The sequence below is a fragment of the Helobdella robusta genome, assembly GCF_000326865.2.
Source record: "Helobdella robusta unplaced genomic scaffold HELROscaffold_30, whole genome shotgun sequence".
NCBI classification, from domain to species: domain Eukaryota; kingdom Metazoa; phylum Annelida; class Clitellata; order Rhynchobdellida; family Glossiphoniidae; genus Helobdella; species Helobdella robusta.
In genome coordinates, this window is record NW_008704502.1 from 1,750,299 (window position 1) to 1,762,946 (window position 12,648).

General features: G+C 33.4%; 1 protein-coding gene across 1 annotated transcript; it reads left to right on the forward strand.

Moving 5' to 3' along the window:
• The first annotated feature begins 2,724 nt into the window (after positions 1-2,724).
• On the forward strand, positions 2,725-6,014 carry HELRODRAFT_185702 (hypothetical protein). Its single transcript, XM_009022099.1, has 7 exons — positions 2,725-2,837; positions 3,071-3,132; positions 3,902-3,986; positions 4,212-4,337; positions 4,446-4,633; positions 4,810-4,980; positions 5,474-6,014. Exons 2-7 carry the CDS (start codon positions 3,100-3,102, stop codon positions 5,516-5,518), a joined length of 648 nt encoding a protein of 215 aa, XP_009020347.1. The 5' UTR covers positions 2,725-2,837; positions 3,071-3,099; the 3' UTR covers positions 5,519-6,014.
• The last annotated feature ends 6,634 nt before the right edge of the window (positions 6,015-12,648 follow it).

A 12,648-nucleotide genomic window follows, 5' to 3' on the forward strand; every position in this document is an offset into this window, starting at 1 on the left:
TTTACATATATAGCATTTATTTTGAGAACGTAACGATAAATAAAATGTAAAGAGCACGTGAGGGTGGAAAAATTTGTTGCTTCTTTGTATGTCTGTGTTTGTTTGTGTGTGTGTTTTTGTTTGTAGTTTTGTTTGCATGTATTTATGTATATATGTGCGTGTTTATTCATTTGTATGTCTGTTTGTGTTTGAGTAGTGTTTAATATTTCTCTATTGGGTGACTTGAGTTTAGCTTAGATTATGCGTGACTATAATTCTGTTCATATGTTTAAATGTGTGTGTCTCTCTCTTTTCTCTCTCTCTTTCTCTCTCCTCTCTCTCTTTTCTCTCTCTCTCTCTCTCTCTCTCTCTCTCTCTGTATGTGTGCGTGTGGAGTGTGTGTCTGTGTAAAGTTTTATGCAACCGTCAAAAAATATATGTATGATTACTTCATTTCCATATAATATTTACATAAACTGCAAATTAATCCTACCTACAATCACTCGGATTGAACAACCTTAACTGGAAATATAAATTCGAAGCCTCATACCTCCATAAATATTGAAGTGTTGATACATTGAAAATATCTATTATTTAAAAAAGGTATCGCGTAAATACGTACATCGGGAACTAACATGTGCGATTTCCAGCTCTCTCTTTCTTCTCTCTCTCTCTCTATCTCTCTCTTTCTCTCTCTCTTTCTCTCTTTATTTATTCCATACTTTTCCACTCTTCTTTAAGTTTATTTCTTTTTACAGATGTATAAAAAATTAAAAAAAAATTGTGGTTAAAAAACAGAAAAAGAGGGAGAGAGATATATATAAAAATAGAGAATGACAAAAGATAGAGAGAGGGAAAGAGAAAGAAAGATATAAAAATAGAGAATGAGAAGAGATAGAGAGAAAGAAAGAGAAAGAGAGAGAGATAGATAAACCATTAAAATATACAAAAATTTACAATGGCAAATACATACAAATATTTATTAAAAATACCTTAAGATACTAAATTCAGGTTGTAGTTGTCACATTCAATTCATCTCTTGAGTTCGTTGCGTATTATGCTGTTTTGTATTGTATTCTATTGTATTACATTGTTTCTTAATGTTATGCTTTACCATACAAAACAAAACAGTACATTACAATAATATACAAAACAATACAATACAAAAGTATAATAGAATAAGCTACAATACAAAACGATACAATAGAATACGTTTAGACGACATTTTCCCAGAAAAACCATACAATATAATGCAATACAATATGAAACAATACAATACAAAAAGATAAAATACAATACAAAACGATGCAACACAATACAAATCGATACAATACAATACAAAACAATACAAAACAAAACGATACAATACAATACAAAACGATGCAATACAATATATTCGTTGTTGTTTGTTGCTTATGAAACGGGTAAACACAAAAAAAAATAAAATATCAAATATATGTTGGTCATAAAAAATGCATACCTGCCCTCCAACAACATTTGTATAGTTTTATTTTGTATCATATCGTTTTGTTTTGTATTGTATGGTATTTGTATTTGTGTTTGTATTGTTTGGTTTTCTAGTGGATTTTTTCTACTGACTTGTATTATTCCGTTTCGTATTGTATCTTGTTGTATTGTTTCGTAATCTAATACAGTACAGTTGAATGCATTAGGAAACAATATAACAATTCGGCACACAAATATAAATACGCACAAAAAACATACAAACATAAGCATACATACAAACATACATACATACAAACAAACATACATACAAACAAACAAACGCACGACCTACAGTTCCAGATGAGCATTTGTATAGCTCTCCAGAGGTTCAACTAATCGCAGAGTCTTGGGACTTTTGAGATTCCTTGCTACCCGAACGGATACAAATATGAATGTATGTATGTATGTATGTATGTATGTATGTATGTATGTATGTATGTATGTATGTATGTATTTATGTATGTATGTATGTATGTATGTATGTATGTATGTATGTATGTATGTATGTATGTAAGTAAGTATGTATGTATGTATGTATGTATGTATGTATGTATGTATGTATGTATGTATGTATGTATGTATGTATGTATGTATGTATGTATGAATGTATGTATGTATGTATGTATGTATGTATGTAGGTATGTATGTATGTATGTATGTATGTATGTATGTATGTATGTATGTATGTATGTATGTATGTATGTATGTATGTATGTATGTATGTATGTATGTATGTATGTATGTATGTATGTATGTATGTAGGTATGTATGTATGTATGCATGTATGTATGTGTGTAGAAGATATTTGTAATATTTATTCAGACAATAGAAGACATTAAATAGATGTTGGAAAAGCAACATTTTAGCATCACATTATCCCTTCTTTATTCTTTCTTTCGTTCGTTCGTTCGTTCATTCATCAATTCATTCGTTCACTAATTCATTGTTCATTCTTTCATGCCTCCATTCATTCGTTTGTCTGTTCCCAATTTGTTCATTTAGTTGCTTCTTGCTTGCTGTTAAGTTACTGCATCGTTCATATTTGTATTATTTTCGTTAGTATATGAATTTGTTCATTCGTTCATTCATTCATTTATTTATTAGTTCTTTCATTAATTCATTAATTGATTGATCATTTGTTCATTCGTGGACGTAAGCCATTTACTTAGAATACTTTCATAACCGATCAGCAAAATTTAAACCGATTTATATTAACATTTATAATCTTTGGCGCGAGCACATCGCTGGTGTAAGTGCATTGGCTTCCTCTAAAGCTCATTTAACTCAGCTTCGTCGTTGGAAAGTTACTAAAGTTCAAGATTTCTGGCGTGTCCGACAAAATTTTTTCAAATGTAAGAGAGAATAATTCGGTTTTAAATTTATTTCAATAATTTTAAGGTTTAGTTTTCGGTCCGGTAACTTTTCCGAAGCTCCCAAAATCTTGGCTTGGCCGGTTCACATTTATTTATTATCGCTCCCGCCAGTGCTGGCTTGTTAAGTTTAAAAATCGTTGAATTGCATTCTTCCTATCGAAAAAAAATTTATTCGTCATTTTGTTTATATAAATTTTTTGTATTTTTTTCAGACGAATATTAAAACATAAATCACAGAATAATGGCTGCCCAAGATGACATGCCCTCGTTTAAAGTTAGTGAAAGTCATTCATCTCTTCATTCATCTTTCTTTTTCATCCACGATGATTCGTTCCCACATGTCCGTCCGTTCATTCCGTTTAAATTTCAGTTTTTAGATGTTTGGAATTTGATTTTATATGATATAAATCAGCAAAAGTTCGATAAATTAGTCTTTGTTTGACTAGTTTTTAATTTTAAGTAGTGTAGTGCTGTATGGCTTACCTACCTTGTGCTGAATATTAGTGCCAAAAATCGTTTTCAGACAATTCCTTCACTAAAGAATTGGTTACCCAATCATAATTTAGATCAGAAATTTTTAAGTTAATTTTTACTTTCAAAAATTTAGAAAATGACATTTTCAATTGTGCACAACCGGCTCTTGATGTTTCGTTGGTTTCATTTTCATTGTGAATAATCAAGCAAAAGATATTTATTTATAATAAGCAAGTGAATTTTAAGTGAAAGTATTGACTGCTGGAGCACAAATTTAAGACCTAATTTCAGACGGCGTAAAATTGAGAACTAGCCATTAGATGGTTAGATCCTATCAATACAGTACAGTGAATTCAGAATGATTTTTAGTGGTCATATTAAAATATTGGACTGACATAATTTTAAAAAAACCTGAAGTGAATATAAAATGATTATTTTGACTTTATTTTAGAATAATTTGTACATGACTTGATTAGGTTGTAAATCTTCCATTTTGTTGTATGACAGAAAGGACAAGATTTTTTTATTATAATAATTGTAATTACAATTGAAACTTCCCTAACATTCAGCTGGTGTTGGTCGGGGATGGAGGAACTGGAAAGACAACTTTTGTTAAAAGACATCTCACAGGGGAGTTCGAGAAGAAATATATTGGTTGGTGTTTGTCTTATGCCTATGCTCATTTGTCTGGGCTTTCATCTATTTGCTTGATGTATGCACTTTCTTTAAATTTTGTATTTTTTTTCTCTGTCTTTGTTCATTTTCTTTGTAGATTTTTAGCTCACTTGCATCCTATCTCGTGAAATTACAATTTTACTTAAGCAAAAATTATATTTATATATATATATTGTAGTGGTACTTTTCTTTTCATGCCAACAGCCACATTGGGTGTGGAGGTGCACCCCCTGGTCTTCCACACAAACAGAGGACCAATCAGGTTCAACGTCTGGGACACAGCTGGTCAGGAGAAGTTTGGAGGGCTGAGGGATGGGTACTATATTCAAGGTTGGAAAGTTATACAAGTTGCTTATTTGTATCTTTACGTGTATGTGTTGTTATTATGTATTAGGTGTCTGATCATTTTCTATTTGCATCACATTCACACACACACAGGTCAGTGCGCCATCATCATGTTCGACGTAACGGCACGAGTCACGTACAAAAATGTTCCCAACTGGCACAGAGACCTGGTTCGTGTCTGTGAGAACGTGCCCATTGTACTCTGCGGCAACAAGGTCGATGTCAAAGATAGAAAGGTCAAGGCCAAGAGTATCACTTTTCACAGGAAGAAAAATTTACAGGTACGTATCATTTGTTTAAGTTGCCTGGATCTGATTGTTTGCTAAGCTTGCTGAGTTCTATGTGTTTCAATCTTAGTCTTTGAGTGTTTTTGTGCTTTATTTGTTTGTGTGCCATCTTTTGTTTGTCATGTATTCATTTCCCCTCATCATAAATTATAAATGCACCTTCTGAACAGTACTACGACATCAGTGCAAAAAGTAATTACAACTTTGAGAAGCCCTTCCTCTGGTTAGCTAGGAAGCTGACAGGAGATCAGAACCTGGAGTTTGTTGCCATGCCAGCCTTGGCGCCTCCTGAAATTGAAATGGACCCATCCATGGCCAACAAATATGAAGAAGAACTCAAGGTTCGTGTGCTGTTCGTTGTGCTATGGTTGATTGTTGATATGTGGAGGTTTGAATGGTTGAGTAGAATTTTATATTGATTGTTATACTACTTTTTACGTCTTTTGGCAAATACATTTTTCAACCCTCAAATGCAATTTTATCTGTGTCTATTTTTGTCTGTATTTGTTTAATATTGCTTTTCTAATATTTTCTTTTGATATCAAATCAATCAATCCTCGTTTATAGTCTCAATCCGTTACGGGTCGGACTTCTTTTGAAATTAAACATGTTTTTTATTAGATCTTGCTTGCATTCTATTTAATTTTCTCATGTAATAATTAAGTAATTGATACAGAAATGCCCTTTGAAACATGTGTGTAGGTGTGTGTGTATTGTACATTTAACATACATTCCACTTTAACGTTCATGGAATTACCTTTACAAATGAATGAATGAATGAATTAATTAATTGTTGGTTTGCTAATCAATTTAATTTTTATGTCTTAACCACAGATTGCCCAATCCACAGCTCTTCCTGATGATGACGACGACATATAAATTGTTGAGGCAGAGTACATCTTACACTTCTATCATTACTACTACTACTACAACTATGTATACTATTATTACTGTTAGATTACTACTTTTTTAAGTTACCATTACTGATTCTATTTTTACTTTATAACGTTCAATATGGTTTCTGGCTTCTGAATGAAAATATATTGTATTAGGTAGGTACGATCTTTATTTTCATTGCGATGTCATTTTCAATATTTTTTTATAACTTATTGAAAATTGTCGTAAATTTCATGCCATTTTGTTGTTGCTGCTATTATTACTATTATTACTACTGCCAGCAAACTCTCATTAATTATTATTTTAGTGTTGTTTTTCTAATAAATAAATGAACCAGTAAATTGGGAATTGCTTGGTCTGTTGATTCGTTAGTGCTTATATTTAGCATGTCATGATGGAAGTAACAACTGTACGTTCGTGTTTATGTAGTGCTTGGCTGTTTTCTTCTATTCTAAATTTGAGACTCGTTCAATCATGACAATGTCTTATTTTTTTTATTGCATGGTCAGTGACAGCGTTGTATTAGATAGAGTAAGAATTGGTTTTTATTCGGGGGGAAAGGTACAAGGGCTAAAGGTTATAGGTTAGGTTGTTTGAGGCGTTTGCAGTTTTTGTAACATGGATAAGTTAGTTGGAGTAGTTGTTTTAGAGGTGACAATTTAGAGGTTCGTCAGTGACTTGTTGGTTCATTTATTTGAATGGAAAAAAACTGCAGAAATCTTTGTGGGTTGAAATATTTTGAAAACAAATGAGATTAGTTAATTGCAAATGGGAAAAGATTAGTTTGTCATTTAAAATTAACAAATAAATGTAATTAATCGATAAAACGAATAAAATAAATGCATGTAGTGGGAAGTTTTAAAACAAAACTGGAGGAATGGATGACTTAAATAGAGTGGTGAATAATACTAAGGGCAATATCCCAATATCCATTCAGTAAGTAAGATGACATAACAAAGCTGGCATTTGGTCAGGGCGCATAAAATTAATACGAAACATGGTATATAAATAATAATATCTGTAATAATAATCTGGCTCTGAAAGAGTCTTCAGAAATGTATTAACACCGTAAGGTTGTAGTTTAAAAGTGACCCAACGGTGTAAAGGTAACTTATAATAGCTATAACATAACCCATAACTTAAATGCATATGGCCTGGCACAGACTTTTATAATATAATTATGGTATTTGTTCGTAATATTATGAAAATGTTCGATGATATTATTATTAAATTGTTAATATTATAATCGAAAAAAATAAAACGATGGATGAATATCAAGTAGCAAGATCAGCAGGGTGTTGAATGGGTAGCATTCATTAGGAAATTATTTATAAAATATGTATCTGTGTGTGTGAGTGAATTTGTGTAAGTGTGCGCGCGCGTGTGTGTGTGCGTTTAATTATCATTACAAGATAATAAACAAGGCAAAAGTTACACAGGAATTGATAAAGTTGTGTATAAAAGTCCTTTTTTGATAGCCTTAGATATGAATGTTTGCTTGTGTGTGTGTGTGTGTGTGTGTGTGTTGTGTTTGTGTAGACCTGCATATTTTTGTAAGTCCGTTCATATCTCTAGATGCATTTACGTTTAGAATATAGTTTTTCAAGCCTTTATTTGTCAAATGTGTGCAAAAATCGTATCAGTTGAATAATAATAAATATGGAGTATCGATTTTTGAATCCTGGGCCGGTTTTAGGCATAGACAAACCAGGCAGTCGCCTAGAGCCTCCGATTTTTAGGGACCTCGCAATGCAGATTAAAACAACTTTCCTTTAGAAATCTCACTTCGGTGAATTAATTTTATATACCAAACGGTTTTATTTTTAATCAATCGCTCTATTATGCAGCAAGAATTTATCAGAAAACAAACGTATTCAGGTTGAATTTTTTTAAATGTTTAAAACTTTCTTGTGCACATTCTAAAAAAATGTCATTTTGGGCCACCAAATTTTTTTTGCCTAGGGCCTCCTAATACTACTTAAGGCCGGCCCTTCCTGTTGAATCTTAGCATTTATAAACTTAATCAAAGCACTCGAATTGTTATTTCGTTTTTTGCTATCTTCTTCATCCTCATCATCATCGTCTTCTCGAAAGGCATCATTAAATTTTCCAGTGACGTTATCGTCGTCGTCATTTTCATCATCGCCGACATCTAGGTCAGCCATCAGGTGACACGCATTTCTGCCGTTGTCCAGTCTTTTTGTGACCATGTAGAAGATGCTGGAGTGAGTGAGTGAGTGAGTGAAAAATCGAGTAAAAAATGAATGAATAAACGAAATATTGGATAAATGAATAAAAGATGGAATGAATAAGAAAATTGAGACACGTTTTGTGTTTAAATAGAAATGAAGGAGTGAATAAATGAATGAACGAATGGATGAATGAATGAATAGATGAATGAATGAATTTATTTATTTAATAAGATAAATTGTTATCTGGCGAAATAGTTTTTTTTCGTTACCTTTTAAGTCGCCGTCTTTCTTTATTTTCATCCTGATAATAATACCTAATTTGGATTAAGTTTTGGAGATGAATGAATGAATGAATGAATGAATGAATGATTGATTGATTGATTGAATGATTGAATAAATGAATGAATGAGCAAATGAATGAGTAAATGAATGAATGAGTGAATTACTTGGATCCATGGTCAACCCAGGACGAGCAACATGATATGTTGGAGTAAATCGAACGTTCTCGAAAGAATACCCTAAATAATAATAATAATTATTATTATTTTTCATAATTTTAATTATAATAAGTTATATTGTTGTTGTGATATTATTATTATTATTCTTAAAGGCCGAATAGCTAAATGTGCTACATTCCTTTAAGCTACTACTTTTTCTGGATTCCAGCTGAGAAATTATTTCGGCTATCGTAGCTGTTTAAGTTAAACATTTGAATTTGAAGAGGAAATTGAATATCATTTTGAAGAAAATTGTTGGATAAACACTAATCTGCCTATTGTTCGTTTTAAATAGATTTTTTTTTCACTATAAAAACTTATTTTTTTGAGTTTGAAAGTTTAGGTATGTCTTTGTCTGCCTGTGCGAAATGAATCTGTAAGCACATGCGTTTGTATGTATGCGTGTGTGTGTTTGTGTGCGTGTGCGTGCGTGTGTGTGTACACTACATCACATCACGTGACACAGCCCGCCCACTCATCCACCTCCGTTTCAAATCTGTCAAGGTCACTCCATGGAGGTCGGCTGTAACTTGTGCTATTGACACCTCCCCATGGTAAATGAATGATGACGATCCAGGTGACGACGATGACGACGACGAAGATGGCGATTTGCTGAAAAATTTTCCGAAAGTTTTTTTGCCTCTTTGCAGATGTTGAGAAGTTTGAGAAGAAGAGAGAGATGTGAATATTTTGGAAAGGATGCTTTTGGCGGCGGCCGGTCCACTCAAGAAGCCGACGTCCTTCATACTGATGTAGAGGAATTTAAGTTCTGTGGATGTGGCGATTGTGTGGTGTGGTGTGGTCGTAGTGTGGTGTTGATGTGGCGATTGTGTGGTGTGGTCATAGTGTGGTGATAATGTTGGCGATTGTGTGGTGGTCTTGTGGCTATAGTGTGTTGATGAGGTGGCCAAGTTTATGATGGTAAAGTTACGATGATAATCTGGCTATATTATGAAAATATCGGAATCTAAATAATATTGGTCGAGGACTAACCAAATGTATCAGTGCGTGAATTCAGATGCAGTGGATTGCTACTGTTAGCTGGTTTGTTAATGTTTTCTGTGTTGTTGTTGTTGTTATTGTTGTAATTGGAAACAATAAGGTTGTGATTGTTTTGGTTGTTGTTGTGGTTTTTATTGTAGACTGAATTATAATTGTTGCTAGCGTTAATCATACTTCTTTGAGGTCCTGTTATGAAAATATCTATGCTATCAGTGACGATGATGACAATAATGTGATGAAGATGATCGTAACGATGACGATGTTGTTATCAGGTGATGTTGGTTGTTATGGTAGATTTAACAAATAAGAAGATTAACATAACTTATGAATAAACATTTACGATAAAAATAATTTAACCTACCAAATTTCGTCAAAAACAGTTTGCAAGGAAGTGAATATTCATCCAGCGTGTGCTCATACACCAGGTTTGCTAGGCCGTCTATTTCGCATAAATTTGCATAAATTAATTTTTAATTCGTTAACTAACTGGGCCACATTAGGCTGTGTATGTACGATGTGTGGTGTGGTTTTGTGCTGTGTGTGCGTGTGTGTGTGTATGTTTTTTGTGTGGTGTGGACGATGCAGTTGCAGCATTAGCGGCACGAGAGTTAAACTATCATTGCAAAATCATACGTAAGCAGTTCGGCCCATGTTGGAGTTTTTTGCATAATGGAGAATGATAAACTCACCCAACTCAATTAAAAACGTCGCCAGAGCAGAGCTATCAATCTAATTAGCACAAATTACTATTAATTAAGGATTGGATAAAAAAGTCTAATTAGCGAAAATTAACATGATAGTGATTGGATAAAAATCTAATTAGCATTAATTAACAAATAAATGATTCGATAGAAGTCTAACTAGCGAAAATTAACTGAATAATGATTGGATAAGAGTCTTTTTAGCACAAATTACTACTAATTAATGATTGGATAAAAGTCTAATTAGCAACAATTAACTTGATAATGATTGGATAAGAGTCCAATTAGCATTCATTATTTATTAGATGATTGGATAAGAAGCCAACCAACCAAACCACGGTTCATTTGATCCTCTTACTCTCACACGGAGTTTTGTCAGTTGATATGATAATGATGATGATAATGATGATGAGGGTGGTGATGATGGTGGTGGTGGCATTGTGTCCAACAAATAATGTCGAATCATGTCTTCTGGAGAGGCTGTTAATAGATGGATGGACGGACGGACGGACGGATGGATGGATGGATGGATGGATGGATGGATTGATAAATGGATAGATGGATATATAGATAAATAAATAAATAAATTATTAGACAAAATAAACTTAAAACCAAACTTTGACGAACTTAAAAATTACTTCAAAAACGTACGATTTATAATGTTGAAGCGAGTTGGCAGATGATCGCATTTGATGGCTAAACCGTAGGAGTGGTCGCGTGTCTTGCTGCGGCGAATGATAAAGCTGCCAGGTGGCGAGCCGATCAGTGCCTCGACGACTGGTGAGGTGTGTTTGTGGTGTGTTTTATGGTGTGTTTGTGGTGGGTTTTGTAGTGTATGTACAGCGATTATAATGTTTTAAGATGTGTATGTGATGACAAAAACACACGGAAGATATCTGCGTCTCATTACCTTCCAATCTGCTACTGTGCGGTTTAAACCAATGTTCTGATTGATTAATTACGAAAGAGGGCTCAATCTCAGCAGCCAATGAAACTGCTCCATTCGTCTCATCTGGTTGGATTGTTTGAAACATTTTATTATGTAATCGTTGAATATTTGTCTGATTCAATTTTAGTTTTTTAACATTGATAACCACCATCACTATTTAAACCAGCAGGAGGCACGAGTTCGTCATATTTGTCGTCATCGTCATAATCAAAACCATCAAGTCTGAAAAAATATTAAAAATTATTTTACACCTGAGGTAGGGTTATTTTCGAGTGGAAGAAAAATTTTGGAATCTAAAAATTTCTGATTGGCTGTTTTCGTGCTAATATCTTTGTGGTTGGCTAATGGATGTAGAGGCTGGATGTGATTGGCTGTTTGATGTCCAGACTCAATGTGATTGGCTGAGGAATGCAGAGATTGAATGTGATTGGTTGACAAACATTCGTTAAATGCCAGATTCGAGTTAATTGGAGGAGCTGAATAATGAAAAAAATTGCATAGAATTATAATTGTGTGTTGTTTCAGTGTTGTTGTTTGTCTGTTGATGGCTGTGATGTCGTTGGTACGATATGCTTTTGTTTACATTGTTTTATTTGCGCTGTTGTAAATATTATAAGGTTAGTAGTTAAATTAAAAAATCTTAAATTTTTTATCATCTGTACATTCTACAAATTTTAAAGAATTAACAATTATTTGTATTGGCTAGTCTTGAAAGCTAACCAATAAAAGGCACGTTTTGATTGGACGTCAAAGATAATCTTAACTGGTACGAACCTATTTGATTGGACGCCTTTGAATATGCCTTAATCTCATTGGTTGGAACTTTAATTCTACCAGACCAATAAAAACTTTTTTTAATGGTAGTGGGATCGTAGTTAGAAACATTTTTGTTACTGAAACTGTTGTTGTTACTGGTGTGGTTGTTGTTATAGTTGTGGTTGTTGTTATTGTTGTGGTTGTTGTTGTTGATGTAGTTGCTGTTGTTGCGGCAGTGGATGACATCATCATCGTAGTTTGTAAGAGCTTTGAAGTTGTAAACAAATTTAGGAATGAAAAGGTGATTGTACTGGTCCATACTCCTGACGTCATAAAACTTGCCGTTGATGTCACTGAAGTGGTTACTGTCACCACCGATAATAATATTATTGTCGAATCTGTAGTTAATGTCACCACTATTGGCGTTATTAAATTGGCTGTTGTAGCTAATGTTGTGGCTACTACAGCTGCTGCCACTGCTGCTAGCCACACAGCTGGCGGTATTGAATCGATTGTGAATGTTGCCGATGTTGTTGTCAGGGTAGATTAAATTTCGCTGTTGAGCCATCATTTGACCATTAAAATCATCAAATTCCTGAGAAATATTTATGTAATTTTTTTTGTTTTAAGCTGTTAAATTGTGAAAAGCTAATTACAAGATTTAAAATAAAACTGCATGAATATTCTCAATTTACTTGAAACGCTTCTTTTTATAGAGACAATAATAATAGGCAGGGAATGCTAGTGTAATTAATCATCAATGTTGAAAATTATTCAGAAAATTTTTTTCTGCGAATCTTTTAAAATTCACTAAATGACAAATATAACAACCAAACCAAACAACCAAAAACCCCTACATTACTAATCGTCATGAATTGGCGCTGCAATGTCATTGGTTGAAAAGTATTTTGTCTTGAGCCAATGAGATTGTTGCGTTTCGGTTGGGGCGTGAAGTAGCCCTGTGATTGGTTGACGTGATTGTTGGTGAAGGGGTTGCCATGACCGAAATCGCCGC